Source organism: Bufo gargarizans, chromosome 10, assembly GCF_014858855.1.
Source record: "Bufo gargarizans isolate SCDJY-AF-19 chromosome 10, ASM1485885v1, whole genome shotgun sequence".
Classification (NCBI taxonomy): domain Eukaryota; kingdom Metazoa; phylum Chordata; class Amphibia; order Anura; family Bufonidae; genus Bufo; species Bufo gargarizans.
The window spans coordinates 23,701,305-23,722,079 of record NC_058089.1 but is presented as its reverse complement, the minus strand read 5'-3'; the positions used below and the strand labels follow the sequence as shown (position 1 = coordinate 23,722,079).

Genomic DNA, 20,775 nt, shown 5'->3' with positions numbered 1-20,775 from the left:
ACCACATCAGAATTATTGGTCTCCCTGAAAGAGTAGAAGGACGCAAGCGAGACGAGTTCATAGAAAACTAGATAAAAGAACTTTTCCCAGAGGCAGAATTCTCCTCAGCCTACGCTGTAGAACGGGCGCATTGAGTACCAGCAAAACCTCCACCGCCAGGGGCCCTGCCTCGACCCACGCTCGCCAGGCTTCTCAATTGCACAGATAGAGACAGAATATTAGCCCTGGCCAGAAGAAAACAAAAAAATTAAATACGACTGTGCAAAGGTTTCCATATTCCCAGACTTCTCTATGGAATTACAAAAACAACGAGCCACATTCATGGATGTAAAGAGGCACCTGAGAGAAGCAAGCATCCCGTATTCTATGGGCTATCCAGCAAGACTCAAAGTGGCGGACGGAGACAGGGCGAACTTCTTCAGCTCCCCTGCAGAAGTTCAGGAATGGGTGGCCCTACGGAGAAGATCCCCAAGACGCTGAGAATCTAGCCACGTCGTCGGCTGAAGATGTCGACTGGGTTCGATTTATTTGATATGTTCCAGACAGTTTAATGACTATATTTAGTTGCATCCTAAGTAAATGATATAGGGCTGTAATATTTGCCTATACAGTAAATAGCTAAATGGACATGCCATTATAGTAGCCTGCATGTGTCTGCCAAACAGTTATTGTAGGCAAAGGCATCCCGGTATCACTGGCCTATAATCTGAGGTGGGGCCTGACTTCAGAGCAATACCTATATGTAAGGAAAGTTTAACATTAATCTTTCCGGATTGTGTTCTAATGTTAAATTTACAATCTTTCATTGGTTAAATGCAATTATTATTGTTGCGCTGTTGCATATAATTACACCCATTGCACTAAGCTCCACATATGTCAACACGTGCCTGCCTTGGAATCCATGGCTGAGTTAAAAATATTATCTTGGAATGTCAGGGGTTTGGATACACCGCAGAAACGATCTATGGTCCTTGCCTTTATTAGAAATTCTAGTCCACAAATTCTGTTTCTCTAAGAGACACATCTCAATGGTACTACTTCCAGGATCTGGCTAAAACCCCGGGTCCAGTGGGCCGCACATTCTTACCACACCTCTTCTTCAAAAGGAGTGTCCTTATTAATCCATAAACCATTGCGCTGGGAGGTAAAAGACTTGGCCATTGATTCAGAAGGCAGATATGTCTTTGTCCATGCTCTTATTGACAATGTACTATACACACTATTAGGTATCTATAACCTTCCCCCCGGTTCTATGTAAGTACTACATCTAGCAGCCACTTATCTGCATTCCAGACTCATTTGGATGGGGGATCTAAATATGATGCTGGACTCCTCACTAGATCAATTTTATGGACATAGCAGACCCAATAAGTGCAGGGGTCCGTCTAGACTTAATCGGTTCTTGTCTGAGTTAAGATGGACTGACCTCTGGAGGACCAAACATCCTAGAGACAGGGTCTATTCCTGCCATAGCGGGGGTCACAACTCCCTAACTCGAATTGACTATATGTTAGGCAATGAGACAGCGATGTTAAACCTCCGCTCCATAATGTAACTACCTAGAGAGATATCAGACCACTCCCCAATGCTAGGCATTCTATTACGTGGCACGTCTTCAGTAATGTATCGAATGAATATACATCTGTTTTTTGGCTGAATCTGACGGGATACCTTACCAGCTAAAAGAGTTCCGGAAAATACATGTGAATGAGTCCAATAAGGCTCTGGTTTGGGATACTTTAAAAGCTTTCCTCCATGGGTCATTACATTCTAGCATTTCATACATTAAAAAAAAGACACCAACTGGCTGGAGCTAAAGCTGGAATCTCAGTGTAATACACTGGAACAGCAATATATCCATCACGCGACAGACTTTAATAGAAATGCCTGGCTCCGAGCGGGCAGGAAATACTTAATGATACTCAGGGACAAAGCTGACAGGAAAAACTTTTTTCTAAAACAGACAGCCTTTGAGCTGGGGAATCAATCAGCTAAATTGCTGGCTCAATGAATCCGTCATAGTTTGCCCTCCCCGAACAATATTAGCAATCAGGAACCCTACCGGTCAAGAATCCCGCACCCAAGAAACTATCCTTCAAACCTTCACACAATTCTACCAAGAGTTTTATAGATCTTGTATAACTAAATCAGAATCGGAGATTGCCACGTACCTATAGAATATATCCCTTCCTACACTTACTACATCACAAAGCGCCCAATTAGATAACCAATTAGGCTGGAAGAAATAACACCGGCCATATTAGACCTCAACAACGGGAAGTCGCCCGGCCCGGATGGGCTTCCTAAAGAAGTCTATGCCAAATATGCGGAAGAATTAGCCCCACAACTATTATCCACCCTTAATGCAGCCCTGAAAACAGGACGCTTGCCGGAGTCTTTTTTTATGGAAACTACAATCCTACTACTACTCAAACCTGACAAGGACCCCCTAGAATGTGGCTCTTATAGACCCATCGCATTATTAAACATAGACTACAAAATCCTGACTAAGGTCTTCGCTACACGTTTGAACCGGGTGATTCTGTCACTGGTTCACCCGGACCAGACAGGATTTAAGCCTGGAAAGTCCACTACTGAAAACATCAGAAGGGTTCAAGTGGTCACACAATTGGGGTATTCCCTGAATGTAGACTGGGCCTTGGCTTCGTTAGACGCAGCCAAGGCATTTTACTCCTATAGAATGGGCTTATTTGCTTCAAAGCCTGAAAAAGTATGGCTTTGGTCCACTGTTTATCAGATGGATTAATCCTTTTATATAGCAATCCGAGAAGCAGTTTATTAATAAACGGGGAATTATAAGAAACCTTCCATCTACATAGAGGCACAAGACAAGGATGCCCTCTATCACCACTCCTTTTTGCCCTGGCGTTTGAAACATTGGCGATTAGGGTAAGAAGCAGCAATAACATAATTGGAGTGACCATGGGAGACAAAGAAGCCCGCATAGGATTATACACAGACGACATAATTCTATACCTTTCTTCGCCCAATACATCTCTCAGAGGTGCAATAGACTTGATAGATGAATTTGGAGACTTCTCCGGCCTTAGGATTAATTGGGGGAAATCGGTGTATATGCCACTGGGCTAAGCAAATTGGTCAGGCCCTTCTCATGTAGAGAGATTGAAGGTAGTGGACACTTTCAAATATCTTGGGGTAAATATCACTTGTCACTTAATATTTATCCCCTGATTGGTCATATACGGTATAAACTTCAAAACTGAAAGACTCTGCCTATTTCGGTGGCAGTCAAAATGATTATACTCCCCAAGACCCTCTACGTATACCCAAATCAATATTTAGAGAATTAGACTCCCTGACCAGGGTTTTTATCTGGGGCAGATCCCGAGCTAAGTGAAGTCTTGACACATTAAAACGTCCTAAAACAGAAGGGGGCATGGCACTGCCCGCTTATTATACATATTATCTGGCAGGTCAGCTAAGGCTCATTAGCACCTGGTACTCATCTGATGATCTACCCATTTCAGAATACTTTTTAAAACATTACCTTAAATGTTGCACACTATGGTCAGTTTTGGAAGTACCCCGTAAATTGCAAAGACCGTTGCTGCCACTGCACAAGTTGGCGCAAATGACATGGAGGGACACCAAATCACTAACCTGTTTCACAGAGGTGGTTTCTGACATACCTCTATGGGCTAATCAATCGCTGCCGCAGATGCAGGCGTCATGGGAGCAGAGAGATGGCAGACAGCTGGAGTTAAAATCTTAAGAGATCTATATGACCAGGGAGTATTTATGACGTTTGAAACACTGTCCCAGAAATACCACATCCCCCGAACTCAACTTTTCTCCTATTTGCAGCTTCGCTCAGCTATACAGAGTAAATTTCCAAGTACCAACATCACAATTACTAAATACCCACTTACAGGGGTTGTTAGAACCCAGAGGACTGGTATCAGCAATTTATTCCCATCTCATGCAAGCAAAGGTCAGTGCCAATCCCCTTATGATAATAGATACATGAAAAAGACAGATACCAACTCACAGAAGAATTAATAACAGATTTATTAGAATTGCATTTACAGGTGTCGCCAGCAGCTAATAACAAAATAATACAACTATACATTATACATCAAGCATATCTCAACTTGGCTCTACAGAATGGGCAGGACTTTATCTACGGCATGCCCGAGGTGTGGGGAGTTGGAGGCGGACTTCTGGCATATGATGTGGAGGTGTGGTCCGATTGCTACTTTTTGGGAAGAGGTGACGTCCTTCCTGTCAGGCTTATTGCTGGTTTGGGTGGCATGCAATCCAGAGATCTGCCTACTGGGAATATTAAACGAGGATACTTAGGACCATTATCCCCCAACAAACACTGTAGACAATCAGCAAACTGTTTATGGTGTGTACATTGAGCCACAAATAATTCACAGTGGAAAAATCCCACCAAGAGGGTGGTGGCAGTCACTAATCTGGGACTATTATATTGTGCAGTCCCAGCGCTGTCATCACTACAAAACACATCTAGGGTCCATGGTGTATCCTTCGAGACCTAATCTAGGGTATCAAGATATTAGACCTACCGTTATGCTCAAGTCTGGCTAATAACAAATCCCCCTGCTCAACGCGTTTCTAGTGGCCCTGTGGCGGGCACTTCATCAGGAGCACAGGTACTGAAAGTTATATACATGGCCTAAAAGACAGAAAGAGCTTGCGATGAATACTGCACGTGAACCGTGCAGCCGCACCGGTACTAGTATGCTCATACCAAACTCATGTAACGTGTGGTTAAGGCCGAGTTCACACTTCAGTTATTTTGTCCATTATTTCCATCAGTGATTGTGAGCCAAAACCTGGAGTGAAGCCTACTCAGAGATAAGGTATAGGGATGTGCTGGCTAACCTTCGGCACTCCAGCTGTGGTAAAACTGCAACTCCCAAGATGCACATTTGCTTGGCTGTTCTCAGAACTTCACAGAGATGAATGGTGCATGCTGGGAGTCGTAGTTTCACCACAGCTGGAGTCCCATAGGTTAGCCATCACTGGTATAGGGGAAAGATCTGCACCTGTTCTGTATTTAGACCCGCACCTGGTTTTGGCTCCCAATAACTGATGGAAATAACAGACCAAATAAGTGAAGTGTGAACTCGGCCTAAGAAGTATTTTACTATACTGACTTGATGACGTGTTGTAGAATAAATGTTGTGTATTGTACAGTACTTTGCGCTATTTTTGAGAAGTAATCAGTTTTAGTGCCTTTTTTTTTTTTTTTTTTTTTAACATTTCTTGCCCCTACAGTATATAAGAAAGGTGGGGGGGTCCCACTTCTAGGACCCACTACTATCTCTAGAACAGGACTCCCGAAATAAATGGAGAGCAATCACCCCTCTATTCACTGCTATGCAAGTTCTGAAAATAGTCATGCGCTGGCTCGCTTGGCTATCTGGAACTTCCGTAGCGATGAATGGAGAGCGCATGCGCAATGTGCTCTCCTTTACTTCAGGGGTTCCATTCTGGAGATAGGTGCGGGTCCCACCTCCTGGGACCCGCTCCTATCTGACATTTATGGAATATCTTTTCGATATGCTACCAATGTCCTAGATGGGCCGAATCCCTTAGGCCCCTTTCACACGGGCGAGTTTTCCGTGCGGGTGCAATGCGTGAAGTGAACGTATTGCACCCGCACTGAATCCTGACCCATTCATTTCTATGGGGCTGTTCACATGAGCGGTGATTTTCACGCATCAATTGTGCGTTGAGTGAAAATCGCAGCATGCTCTATATTGTGCGATTTTTCACACGATGCAGGCCCCATAGAAGTGAATGGGGCTGCGTGAAAATCGCAAGCATCCGCAAGCAAGTGCGGATGCGGTGCGATTTTCACGCATGGTTGCTAGGTGACAGTCTATTCACTGTATTATTTTCCCTTATAACATGGTTATAAGGGAAAATAATAGCATTCTGAATACAGAATGCATAGTAAAATAGCGCTGGAGGGGTTAAACAAAATAAAAAAAAAGGTAACTCACCTTCTCCTCTTGATCGCGTAGTTCCCGATCTCTTTACTTCTTGAATGATGAGCTGTGGGCTAAAGGACCTGTGGTGACGTCAGATCACATGCTCCATCACCACGGTGATGGACCATGTGATTGGAGCATGTGATCTGACGTCACCACAGGTCATTTAGCCCACAGCTCATCATTCAAGAAGTAAAGAGACCGGGAACTACGCGATCAAGAGGAGAAGGTGAGTTAACTTTTTTTATTTTATTTTTAACCCCTCCAGCACTTTTATACTATGCATTCTTTATTCAGAATGCTATTATTTTCCCTTATAACCATGTTATAAGGGAAAATAATACAATCTTCAGAACATCAATCCCAAGCCCGAACTTCTGTGAAGAAGTTCGGGTTTGGGTACCAAACATGCGCGATTTTTCTCACGCGAGTGCAAAACGCATTACAATGTTTTGCACTCGCGCAGAAAAATTGCGCATTTTCCCGCAACGCACCCGCCTCTTATCCGGGCCAAAAATTTGACGCCCGTGTGAAAGAGGCCTTAAAGAGGTTTTCTCACTAGAGATATTGGTGGCATATGTCTAGAATATGCCACCAATGTCAGATAGGTGCTGGTATCCACAACTATCTCTGGAACGGAGTCAAAATGAAGGAGAGCTCACTGCGTGTGTGTGTGTCCACCCTCCATTTCTTTAGGAGTGCGGAAAATAGATGAGCAGCATGCTCGCCTATCTTCTGAAGTCCCATAGAAATGAAAATGTATTGCAATACATTGTCTATCCTGTTGAAGTCTCTTGCCAACCTCTGAACTTCCTGTTTTACATTGATCTCTAGAGCTTTCTTTTTGATCTCTTGGTCTGATATATTTTTATGTTCTTTCATTTGTAGATTGACCCGATCACCGGGATGGTCATGAACCTGACAGATCTGAAGAAATACATGGAGGTAACGGTCTCCTAGGGTTGTCAATAAGATTCTATAGCTTATTCTATATGTGCAGGTTTAACTGGGCGGCTAAGGCTAGATGACCTCTGGGGCCACTTTCATATAGTCAGGGTTTGATCAGTGATTTTCACTTTGGGGGCCCCGTTCTAGAGAAAGGTGCGGATTTCACAGGTAGGACCCGAGATTCCATAGGTAGGACCCGCTTCTATCTGACATTGGTGTCATATCCTAGCGATATGCTACCTATGCGGGAGACGGGTCAACCCCTTAAAAGTCAACTTGATCTACAGGACATGTGGGGTAATGGAAGCATTGGTCGTCGATTTAGCTCTTGGAGAATCGGCATTATCTTCAAGGGATGAAGATCCATTTAGGTTTTAGCATTTGTGGGTGTGGCCACCCAGATGGCCCTTTATGGCAAGCTGCCAACAATTGATTCAGAAATTCTAGCAGGAATAATAAAGGAATGGCTTAACTTAGTCATAAGAACAGATGCTCCAGAATTGATATTACAAGGGGAATGCAAGTACCGTATTTTTACCCATAAAATGCACCTAGGTTTTAGAGGAGGACAATAATAAAAAAAAAAATTTTATTGGATCTCCGATCAGGCCAGCAATCAAACCTCCAAGGTTAATCAGACCTCAGATCAGACCCCCATGCAATTTATTAGCCCCCATGCCAGTTATGAGCCCCAGTGCCATTTATTATGCCCCGACTGCCACAGAGCAAATCAAATAAAAAACCCACTTACCTCTCCTGCTCCTGGACGACGACGCTCCTCACCTCCAGCATGCTCTCTCTTCTTCCTGCTGTTGGCTGTGCTGTGACCCGGTGTGCACAGCGTGAGGTCACAGCGTGCCCTCACACTGTGCGCAGCCTTCACAGCCAACAGCCGAGGACCAGGAAGCGGTGAGTACAGAGCCTTCACCGCCTCCCGGTCCTCCGGTACTAATGAGCGCTTCAAAAATGGAAGCACACATAAGACGCAGGGGGGAAAAAATGCGGTAGTTACTAAAACAGACATGTCAGGAGAGGGGACAGGTCCTCCTTAAGATGTCCTCTACCATAACATCTTCACATAAGGTGCCCTAATATGATGTAATGGTCACCTTGACAGGTTCATAAAATAGTATAGTTCCCAAATTTGCAATTTCCTGGGCCAAAATTGTGCGGCACTTACACAAACCCTGAGTCCAAGGCATCCCCGGGGCTTAGATGCACCAATTTTGCCAACTGAGATGTTGAGACGTATGAAATGGGTTGGGCTTGTTGGATTATATATGGTCAGCTCTGTGGACCTGGTTCTGTTTACGCCTCATGAATGAAAGAAATAATGCTACTCCCTCTACAGGAGGCCATTATGATTCCTTTGGATCATAAAAATTTGGACCTTGACGTTCCTTTCTTCCAAACCGTTGTAAGGTGAGTGCCTGAGTTAGAAGTATTATTTCATAATGGATTAGGTTATGTAAGTTGCTGGAGATAATTCAGATGTGTACATTATGGGGGGAGATTTATCAAAAGTGGCTTACTTGCCTATAGCAACCAATCACATTCCACCTAACAATTTCCAGAGCTCTTTTTGAAAATGAAAGGTGGAATCTGATTGGTTGCTGTAGGCAACTAAGCCAGTTTTCCTTCATGCCAGGTTTGATAAATCTCCCCATACTTTTCTTTCACACTGCGTTATAACAAATGCAGGGTCTGAAGAGTTTCAAACCAACATCTTTTCTCATTTTTCCGTCCAGTTCCGTAGAGAACGTAGCTGTATTTATTTGGGACAGCCTTAAGAAGAAGCTTCCGCCCGGACTACTTTATGAAGTGTGTGTGCACGAGACAGACTGCAACAGTGCCACGTACAGAGGGGAGTGAATCTGCACCTGCCGAAATCCAGAGTGCCAGAGGCTTCCTCTTACTGAATGGAGTTTAGCCCCAACTGTATGACTGCGCACAAAATGCAATCTCTAGCCATAAAACTATGAGCTTCTCAATGTATTAAGATACAACTTCAAAGGTCCAAATAGTTTTAGTGCCCTTTATAGCAAATTTTTGGAGCATACATTGCTACCAGTGAGTATTTTCAAGGTAAAATTCTATTTTGCAGAGAAAAAAATATATTTAAAAAAAAAATTAAAAAATATTTCTATATTTCTGAAACAGTTTTAACATACTCTTTATTTTAATATAAGACAGAACCAGTAAGCTGTGCCTCCCACCAGGCGTCATATCATATGTAGGTAGATCTTCAGTATTATGAACCTGCAGGATATTTCATGAGATAGCAACGGTTCCTCGGTCTTGCAGTATTTCAGAGTGAACATATAGTTATAATCATTGTAAGTATTGGATAATGCTAATATGAACAGTAGCGTATGTCCTGGGGTAATATTAGCTCAGAGATATATACTATGCATCTCCTTAGCATGTATCATTGGCATATCTTTAAAGGGAATTTGTCCCCAGCGACCTCCCTATCCAACTGTTTGCATAGACACATAGCTGTGGTTCCTGATTAACCCCTTTGCTACCAGCACCGTACATGTATGGTGCTGGAGCGAAGTGCAAACATGGCATCATGGCAGCAGAGACCTGCAGCTAATGACCGCGACCAGCAATAATGCCGATCGTGGTCATTAAAGCCTTTTAGATGCCGTGATCAAGTGAGATCACGGCATCTAAAGGGTGAAAAACGCGGAAGTTCCTGGCTTCTAATAATCGGCAACTTCTGCAGCCAATGAGGATGTCGTAATTGAATTAAATGCACTGGGTATCTCTGAAGAGACCCAGGGTATTGAAGCTGCAATTCTTAGCCAGCATAAGAAATGAGCAATTCTGTACAAATAATGGATCTAAAAGATCCATGGTTGTTCAGAATAAAAAAAATATATAAAATTTTGTAGGCTCAAATATGAGCTTTAAAAAAAAAAAAAGTTTTATGTAAGAAATTAAAAATATAAAAGTTTAAATCACCCCCTTTCTGTAGAATAAATAAAAAAATAAAAAACATCATGGGCATTACCGTGCCCGTACTATTAAAATATAAAAATATTTTTCCAATACGGCGAATGGCGTAATAGGGAAAAAAAGGTCAACATTTCCCATTTTTTTCTTTGTTTCTCTTCCCAAAAAAATGTTATACATTTTGTGATCAAAAAGTCACACACACTCCAAAATAGTATCCATAAAAACTAGGGATTGTTCCGCCAAAAAAATAAGCCCCCACACAGCTCAGTAGATGTAACTATAAAAATAAGTTATTGGGGTCAGAATATGGTGATGTAAAAAAAAAATGTTTTTACACTATTTAGACATAAAAAACCTATACATATGTGGTATTGTTCTAATCGTACTGACCCAGAGAATGAGGGGGCGCAAGTTTTGCCACAAAGGGAACGCTGTGGGAGCAAAACCCATAAAACGGTGGAGTTTTTTTTTTTTTTTTTCCCAGTCTTCCTGCTTCCCACTACATTGTATGGCATGTTAAATGGTGGCATTAGAAAGTACAACTTGTCCCACAAAAAAATAAACCCTGATACAGCTATGTGAATGGAAATGTTAAAAAGTTATGGCTCGGGGAAGAAAAATGAAAACAAAAAACCTCCAGTATCCTAAGGGTTAATACGCTGTTTTTCTTTAGTTGATCCGAGGTTCCATTTCTAAATTATAATTTTCTTAATATGCAAATTAAGCCTTTGGTGCAAAGAGGGCATTATCATAGCTGCTGTTGCACCGAAGCTCCGCTCCTTTCTGTGACCTGCTCCTCCCTCACTGCTTTGCCAATCCCTGACCCTAAGCAGCCAGGGAGGGGATGGCCACAAAAAGGAGCGAAGCTTGGGCTCAACAGCAGCTGTGGTGACTCCCTCATTGCACCTAAATTACAAATTAGGAAAGAGCATTATAAATCGGAAACAGAGCCTCAGATCAATTAAAAGAAAACTGCGTTTTAATCAGGTGAACCACAGCTACGTGTCTATGTAATAGCTGGATAGGGAGGTCGCTGGTGACAGATTCCCTTCAAGGGCTGATGGTAGGGGTTGACCAGGCTTGGGTAACTAAACCCTCAAGGAAAACTCCAGGAAATCCAGGTATGTTGTGTTATCCATCGGGCAAAGTATGAGGGCCTGACACTGGGATTCAGGGAGCAACAAAGTGGGAATCTGTCATTTACTGCCCCCTATGTAATAAGGCGGTAAATATCTTTTGTCTGCAGTGTTCCAGTAATTAATGTATAATGAAGTTTTGCAAGCATGTTATAGTTGCTGGGTGTTTGTTACAATGTGTCCAGTCTTTGCAGTTTAAAGGGAACCTGTGCCTTAGTTTGAGGATCCTAAACTACTACCATGGCATTACACTGCTTGTCTGGGGATGATGCCTTCGTATAAACCGTCCCTTTCAACATTATGTATAAAAAAATACGTATATTCTGCCATGTGCTGTATGCTGATTATGGTTGAAGAGTCATGGGGGTGGCGTCACAATCCTGAAGAGTCACACAGTCCAGGCTCCAAAGCCTTTCTTTGATTGCCACCCCCCATCTTGCAGATTGGCCATGTTATGGAATATAATGGACATTTGCTCATCACTAACAAAATGGTGTCTGTCCGAGAGACAACTCCCAGTATGCATTCTATGATTGAAACAATTTGCAGCAAAAACTTGAAACTGTCAGGAATTCCTCTAAGTCTATCATACATATGCCTTAAACTTATTTCCTGTTTCCATTCCTTCTTTCTAAAAGACCAATCATGTGAGCTCACTCCCACTTATATGGAGGGTATTTAATGTGAAGCCCCCACCTAATAAATTAGAGTTATGCTTTGACCTTATCTAGTGTCAGTGTTATTTCTCTCGCCGTGCATGTATCTATCTATCTAATTTGGAGCAGTGTATCAACCTACCTGACCATTGATCAAAACCAGAACATTTTGGCGCCCAACGTGGGGCTCGAAGGTTGGACCCCCCTGTTCCCATACCCCCGGAGATCAGACGTAGGAGGGGTGCACCAATGGACACCGGGATTGCTACCCGTGATATGAGGTAAGAAAACAGAGTAATCTTGCCTATACTGTGTCCCCTGGTGTAGCCTCTTGTCATCTGTCTGAGGAAGGGGTGCGGAAGCAGTTGGGGCGCCTTTGAGGGCACGTAAGTAAGAACCCCACAGTAATTGATGACATTTTGATACACTGTGTTTTATGTGTTGTTCTGACGTCGTTATGACCTTGAGCACCTGTGTATAAACTACCGAGTTACAAAATAAGGAAGCCTACCTCATTAGCCTACATCACAGTACAGCCAGAGGCGTCTGTCTGGAGAGTAGAAGGGGAGGAGGCGGTCAGAACCGGTCCAAAGGTAAACTACGTGTCTGACTCAAAGAAGAACTCAGGTAGTTCAGGAACACAGGGTGCAAGCACAGATTACGGACTAGACGGCTCCAGGAGATATTACATTATGGGAAATGTTGAAAGTGTCCTGAAGGGAAGGCTGCTCACCTGAGCAGTACATGGCGGACAAATGAAATGAGATGAAGCGAGGCCGGAAAGATCTCCAATGTTCAGTAGGTTTCTTATTACCCTTTTATGCCTGGTCTCTTTCAGTAAAGGCATTCCTCATAAAGTAACAGCTGGAACATCTTTTCTTTAACAACATGAATGTGTTATTCCTCCTGGAAATATTTTCATAAACTGACTACTGTGGGCATTACTATTCCCCTGTGAATTGGATGTGTGCCAGTCTGACACTGCCGAATCGGCAATGACAGTCAAGAGAGTAGGGGCATGCCCTATTGCTATTCTCTTTGTCGGTTAACTTTTATATATTTCCAGGAGGAATACCAGAGGAATGACACAATGCTCTAAGAGAAGATGATCTAGCATTGTTATTTCATGGGGATTGCAAGTATTTACCAAAAAAGAGACATCAGGAGAGGCGATGGACATTATTTATGTTTAATTTACCAAAGCCTGAAAAGTGTATCCCACAACTGTATGTGCAAATCCTTAAGGGGTTGTCCCATGAAAAATATTCAACATTTTTCAAACCAACACCTGGATCTGAATACTTTTGTAATTGTATGTAATTAAAAATTTAGTATCGCCACTGAGCTATTCACTGAAATCCATCTGTATAGCGCCATCTGCTATGTTTTTTTTCCCCTAATTTCTCTGTCCTGCTCACTGAGACGGACGCACATGCTCAGTTTCATCCTTCAACTGCAGAAGACAGAAAACGCCTTCTATGTGGCGCTCTAATTGTCCAATAGGCCGGATGTATGTTTTCCCTCTTGGCCGAGTGTGCATGTGTTTTGGTTTATCTCCTTAAAGGGTTTTTCCATCAGAATTACTGTTATGTAGCTGACTGACATTAGCGATGCGCCCATGTCAGCACTACATAACAGTATGTTTTTGACATTTCTCCCTGCAGCTGTTTTGCTAAAATACACACTTTTATAATATGCTAATGAGCCTCTAGGTGCTATGTGGGCGTAAATTCAGCCACTAGAGGCTCCGTCTACTAACCCTTTATCCCGCCCCTCTTGATTGATGTCCAAGTTCCATGCACCATTGATGAAATCCTGCACCTGCGCCAATCACTTCTGTATTCGGCGCAGGCGCAGTGAGTGAAGGCCGCGCTCCTGGTGTCGGCTTCCTCACTGTGACGTAGTCGGCGCAGGCGCAGTGAGGAATCCAGCACCAGGAGAGCGGCCTTCACTCATTGCGCCTGTGCCGAATACAGAAGTGAACGGCGCAGGCGCGGGATTTCATCAACGGTGCATGGAACTTGGACATCAATCAAGAGGAGCAGGGCGGGCAGAACGGAGGACCTGGGCGGGATAAAGGGTTAGTAGACGGAGCCTCTAGGTGCTGAATTTACGCCCACATAGCACCTAGAGGCTCATTAGCATATTATAGCATTGCTAATGTCAGTCAGCTACATAACAGTATATCTGATGGTAGAAACCCTTTAAGAGAAAAAAAAATTGGGCATGTTGAAATTCAGGTGCCTAATCCTTCTTTCCTTCAACATTATCTACTATTAGGAAAGAGTCAAAAGGCCCGCCATACACATTAGTTGTCTGGTCCTGCTAAAAACAGTTGCTTCAGCTGACACCAATCCAATTTGCATGGCCAGCTTAAAGGGTTATTCCACAAACTGAAAAAGAGTATCTGGAGTAATGAACACTATTATTTTAACAATAAAAATTCCAAAGAAAAAATAATTTTCACCCCTCTAACCTTTGTTTTACATACCATTCTGTAGTTCTTTTATCTTCACTTTCTGTGGGTGGGCAGCAGCTCCTTAAATGTGACAGTTAAGTAGTTGCATCTCCCAGAGGCCCATGGCAGTCAGCTCTTGCTAACCCCTTCCTCCCCTGCATAGAAAATAGTTCTTCACACACCGCCCCAGTGATTCCACTAATGAATCGCACTATGGCATGTAATGCCCCCTCCTTCTCCGCTGTCTAGAGAGAGAGGGATAAAACTAAATATCTCTATGAATTTAGAAGTAGTAAAGAAGGAAAAGGTGGTGTCTGGGCCGCTTCAGTATGGGACCACTATGCCGGCACTGAGAGGAGGAAGGGAGCAGGGAAGCTACTGCGCATGTTGGTCCATCGGTGAACTAGAATTTTGGACCTACATTAAGCCCAAACTGTGGCCGATAGAAACGGTCATCAGGATCTATACACACCTCCAGAACCTCCATCTCCCCCACCTGTGGTCTCGGATCAGCACAGAGATGAATTCAGAAATTAGGAGCACTACATAGGCCTAAAAAAAAACACATAATACACAGCTTTATGTAAAATGTATGACCGTATAATCAACCAAATAAATGTATCTGTATGTAAGCAATTAAATAAAACTATAGCTTGTAGAGTACTCATGTCAAAGCTGCAGAGTTTCCATTAGCCTGAAGGTTTCAGGTGTCTTCTTATTTGACTTTTATCCACCTGACGCTGGTATGTCACCTGTTTCTGGTATTGCTGAGGCTAGATCTCCCATCAGATTAGTCAAAGTGAGCCCTAACCGCTTCATTGCCGGAGTGTTTATCCCCCTTACTTACCAGGCCATTTTTTAGGTGTAGCAATGAAAAAATTAAAAAAGGTGTTGACTGAACGGATATTGGGATAAGGGGAATTTAGGAGGGAGAGGGGGGAAAGGAGAATGTGAGGCGCCAAGGGATAACACCTGGAGATGGTAATCCAAGATGGAAGTGGTGAGTATAGTAGAGATGTGAGGCAGCTCCCCAAACCAAAATAGAATCGGTACACACCAGTGAACTGTTATGTAAATTTGGGTAAGAAAACGATCAGCTGTGTTTTTCAGGAGTGTCCTGAGAGCACCGAGGGGGCGCCACAGAGCCAATGGAGATGAAAAGCAGTAAGTGAGTGAAAATTGTAGCTATTGATGAACAATAGTGATAGAGAATCGGATATATAAAAATGATGCATATCCAAACACACGTGTATATGTATCCGTGTCTCCTGCTCAATCACGGTTTGTAATCACTGATGAACATAATTCAATACAATGATAAAGGACTTACTTTACCGGGGAGGGGAGTATAGGATAAACTCAAAAACCTATACCTCAGCCTCCCCCGCCGAGGTCGCTTTCAGATTGTGGATAAGGCTTCTTGGTCCCCAAAAAGATGACACTTTAATAGGTAATATAAAGCTTGACGCGTTTCGGGATAGTTTCCCTTTTTCAAGAGCATGATGACAAAGCAGATATAACAACATTTATATAAGAGAACAAGAACACATGGTCTGCAGTCATCTGATGGAGGGGGGTGGACCTCTCTGACCTCACTTTCTGTTAACTAATGTGTTTAATAAAATCCATAAATGTTAAAAATGTCAGAGCCTTTTTATGATAAAAAACATTATGGGCATTGGACATTTGAAAATGAAAATATATAAAAACGTATTGGTGTCCTTGTATTCTTTTCTATATAATTGGAGGGGACCGGAAAAGGAAGTACTTGCTTGCGTTCAAGGGTGGAACGCATGGGGGGGAAATTAATCTATAGCGGGAGGCTGAGTCTATGATGGGGCTGTGATTATTTATTAAACGTGAAGTTTTCTTACAAGTGTGAAAATTCCTCAAACCGTATTGAGTTGCGCTGGTGTAAAGGGGAGTTTTGAAATACCGGATGCGTTCCACTGTGGAACGCATCGGGGAGAGAAGGCGGGCACAGGAAACAGTGAATTGGCTGATGCGCTCCGAGGGTGGAACGCATTGGGGTGTGAAGTAGAGTTTTGAAATACCCGATGCTTTCTACTGTGGAACGCATCGGGGGGGGCAGACACGGGAAACGGGAAGTTGGCCAATGCGCTCCAGAGCGCAACACATCAAGCTCTCCACCCCACACACAATATGCTAAACGGATGAAATGTGTTCCAAAGTGGAGAGCATCTGTTATCGCCACTGCAAAAGGATGGATCCACTAGTAGGAAAAAGATAGATGAATTAGTATGATGATGATAAGAAAGTGTTGATAAATGATAATAAAAATTACAATGACAGATTGTGGTGATTTCTAGATTGATATGTTGGGATGTATTAAAGAATTGGATTGATGTAGAGATGGTATAAAGATACAGTTGAAAAAAAATAAAAAAAAATATAATGAAAATGGATATAGATGAATGTGGTAGCAAGAATGGAGATGGAAGAGGAAATGAGTAATATAGTTAGGATAAGAATTGGTAGGAAGATTATATACTAAAAAGTATATATATTGTGTGTATAGATAGATATATATATATATATATATACAGTACAGACCAAAAGTTTGGACACACCCTATCATTCAAAGAGTTTTCTTTATTTTCATGACTATGAAAATTGTAGATTCACACTGAAGGCATCAAAACTATGAATTAACACATGTGGAATTATATACATAACAAAAAAGTGTGAAACAACTGAAAATATGTCATATTCTAGGTTCTTCAGAGTAGCCACCTTTTGCTTTGATTACTGCTTTGCACACTCTTGGCATTCTCTTGATGAGCTTCAAGAGGTAGTTACCTGAAATGGTCTTCCAACAGTCTTGAAGTAGTTCCCACGGGCTTGTAACGATCTCAGATCACAGACTACATTATCATAAACGAAAGAAGGGGGGGTCCAGCAGTTTCAAAACGGTGGAAAAAAACACTCATATTTCACCGGCTCATCCCCATTAATGGCCTTCATGTCCATGCATTCCATACATTCAAATTACTGTCTCCTCAGTCAGCAACCACCAACTAGGTACCAATCGGAGGCCACAGGCATTTGTGGCACCTGCAGACAGAGACTTCACCCTGAGATGACTCTGTATCCCAGTTGCCCCATTAGGAGAACACGTAATTGCACTTATTATACACATGTGTCATATCACTGCCCTCTGTCCAGCCACATGTCTATCAGGAAGAACCATGCCCCAGATCGCAACCGTGCCCCGCCCCCTCCATAGTTCCAGGCCACAACTCACAACACAGGGTAACATAGGGTCTCCTAGAATGACAACAGACATACAAAAAAGGGGGGAAGCCATTAAACAAGACTGAAAGATTTATACTACCCTAAAATCTACATTGAGCCCCCTTGGTTTGAGAGTCTTAAGCTCGAAAATCCAATAGAGCTCTCTTCTTTTGAGACGTATCGTCCTGTCCCCACCCCGCCTGGGTAAGGGCACTTGTTCAAGTATCCTAAACTTTAAATCCCGCTCTAGATGGCCTACTTCTGTAAAATGCTTAGGTACAGATAAATCCAGCCTCTTTTTTCTAATGGTATACCTGTGCTGATTTAGTCTGGTTTTGACATCCCAGGTTGTTTCCCCAACATACCATAGTCCACAGGGACACGATAGTAAATAAATTGCATATGTTGAATCGCATGTCAAATACTGCTTAATTCGAACTGTCTTCCCAGAAGCTGGATTTACAAATGACTCACCCCTCAACATATAGGGACAATTCACACAGTTGTGGCACGGATAACAGCCCTTACGAGAAGAGCCAAAATACGTGCCACAATCAATCCTAGTAGACCCAACGTCAGCTCTAACTAATTTATCTTCCAAATTCCGGCTTCTCCGAAAGGAGCACAGAGGAGGAACTTTAAATTCTTCTATTTAGTCGAAACCACTAGCTAAAATCGACCAGTGTTTCCTGACAATAGAGGAGACTTGCGGGCTACTAGTACAGTAATCGGTTACCAAAGGTATTCTTTGTGTAGACTCCCTCGATCTCACCTGATCTCCATCTCTTATCCTGACTTTAGTTTTCTGAATACTCTCTAAAACAAGTTTATTGGGGTAACCCCTGGCCCTAAATTTACCGGCCATTTCTGATAAGCGCTGGTCCCTCACTGGGCCCTTACCCATATCAGAAACACATCATCTATGTAGCGCCACCACCCCAGCACATGGCTGAAGTGGCGGCACCCATAGATATAAGAATCCTCCAAATATGTCATATATACGTTTGCATAGGTGGGTGCCACATTGGACCCCATCGCGGTCCCTCTTAGCTGTACATAGTAATCATCACGAAATAGAAAATAATTTCTACATAAAATAAACCTCAAGAGGCCAAGTAGAAATATTCTGCATTCCTCTGTAGTTTGTCCGGAGAAGACATATTTCCACAGCATGAAGACCTAATTCATGATCGATTGACGTGTACAGGCTGCACACGTCAAAGGAAGCAAGAATGGCTCCATCTGGGACCCTCAAATCCTTGATCTTCATCAAAAAATCATTTGTATCTCTGATATAGGATCTAGCAGATACCGCAAAGGCCGCAAGATCCTATGCAGAAAAATAGCCGGATTGCAAAACAAAGACCCCCTGCCGGATACAATAGGCCGGCCAGGGGGAGCCCGCAAGTTCTTATGTATTTTTGGAAGGGTGTATAGTATAGGAGTTATTGGTTTTTCACATAACAAATAACTACATAATTTTTCATCTATAATGCCACCAAATTTGGCCTGTAATAACATATCTCTGAGTTCCCTCAGCAGATTAAATTTGGGGTCATTTGAGACCCGTTGATATACATTATTGTCGGCCAGTTGTGATAAAATTTCTTGCACGTAATGTTTTGATTCATTTTCAAATTTTTTCTTTACGTCTACAATAGAAAGAGCAGATAATCTCTCACCGTGTTCTGAAAAATTCTTTCCTCGTCCTCTCTCGTGTAAGAAAACACATCAGGGTTAATAATATTTGCAGTATTATCCATGTCGGTGGTGCAATCAATTAGTTAGATCTGACGTTGGGTCTACTAGGATTGATTGTGGCACGTATTTTGGCTCTTCTCGGAAGGGCTGTTATCCGTGCCACAACTGTGTGAATTGTCCCTATATGTTGAGGGGTGAGTCATTTGTAAATCCAGCTTCTGGGAAGACAGTTCGAATTAAGCAGTATTTGACATGCGATTCAACATATGCAATTTATTTACTATCGTGTCCCTGTGGACTATGGTATGTTGGGGAAACAACCTGGGATGTCAAAACCAGACTAAATCAGCACAGGTATACCATTAGAAAAAAGAGGCTGGATTTACCTGTACCTAAGCATTTTACAGAAGTAGGCCATCTAGAGCGGGATTTAATTGATTTTCGAGCTTAAGACTCTCAAACCAAGGGGGCTCAATGTAGATTTTAGGGTAGTATGAATCTTTCAGTCTTGTTTAATGGCTTCCCCCCTTTTTTGTATGTCTGTTGTCATTGTAGGAGACCCTATGTTACCCTGTGTTGTGAGTTAAATGTGGGGTTCTGAGAAATTCTACTCGTCCGGAGTGTAAGGCTGTTTATAAGTGCAATTGTTTAATTAAAATGACTAGTAATATTGCCTCTCTATATTTTTGTAGATGAACGTGAAGTTGCATCTTACAATTGGATCATCTCTAGGAATACTGGAGGATGGCAGGACCTACCGGCACTAAATAGTTGTTTTTGATGACATTTTTCTATAATAATGTGTGGTTTATGGGCAGATGTCTGGGGCCTGGAACTATGGAGGGGGCAGGGCCCGGTTGCGATCTGGGGCATGGTTCTTCCTGATAGACATGTGGCTGGACAGAGGGCAGTGATATGACACATGTGTATAATGGGTGCAATTACGTGTTCTCTTAATGGGGCAACTGGGATACAGAGTCATCTCAGGGTGACGTCTCTGTCTGCAGGTGCCGCATATGCCTGTGGCCTCCGATTGGTACCTAGTTGGAGGTTGCTGACTTAGGAGACAGTAATTTGAATGTTTGGAATGCACGGACATGAAGGGCATTAATTTTTAACATTATGGGGATGAGGCGGTGAAATATGAGTGAATTAGTATTAATTATGCTTATACATCATAATCAACTGATTTATGGATTTTGTATAATATCACAAATTTGAACACTGATATAAATTTTGTATAATGTTCGTTTACTATATATATGCTATGAATTTGGATAATTAATATACACATTTTTTAAAATCTTTGTGCAATCATGTAAATTACACAGTAATTTTGTATGCTACATAAACACCTGTGTTTGCACTGACTGTTATGGCTTGACAAAGGCTCCATAGAGAGAGCTGAAACGTTGCTGTCTTCACATGGGGGAATAAACACCCTGTTTTTCACCGATACCTGTGTGCTGCCTTGGATTTTTCTATACATATTCAACTTGGATCAAGTCCGTGGTCTGCTTCAAGGAATTGCACCTATTTAAAGCTATTTTTTTCCCATATATATATATATATTGAACATAACATAAAATGGAATAGAAGGTAAATCATAAAGTGGGTAATATTGACTTTTTGATTAAACGTTATTCTGTTCC

General features: G+C 42.4%; 1 protein-coding gene across 1 annotated transcript in view; it reads left to right on the top strand.

Moving 5' to 3' along the window:
- PTS (6-pyruvoyltetrahydropterin synthase) overlaps positions 1-9,924 on the top strand; it is a 31,347-nt gene extending 21,423 nt beyond the window's left edge. Inside the window, exons 4-6 of the mRNA XM_044270356.1 lie at positions 6,894-6,950; positions 8,305-8,375; positions 8,702-9,924. Of these exons, the coding sequence (XP_044126291.1) occupies positions 6,894-6,950; positions 8,305-8,375; positions 8,702-8,825 (252 nt within the window). The 3' untranslated portion in view covers positions 8,826-9,924. The remainder of the gene's footprint in view (positions 1-6,893; positions 6,951-8,304; positions 8,376-8,701) is intronic.
- The last annotated feature ends 10,851 nt before the right edge of the window (positions 9,925-20,775 follow it).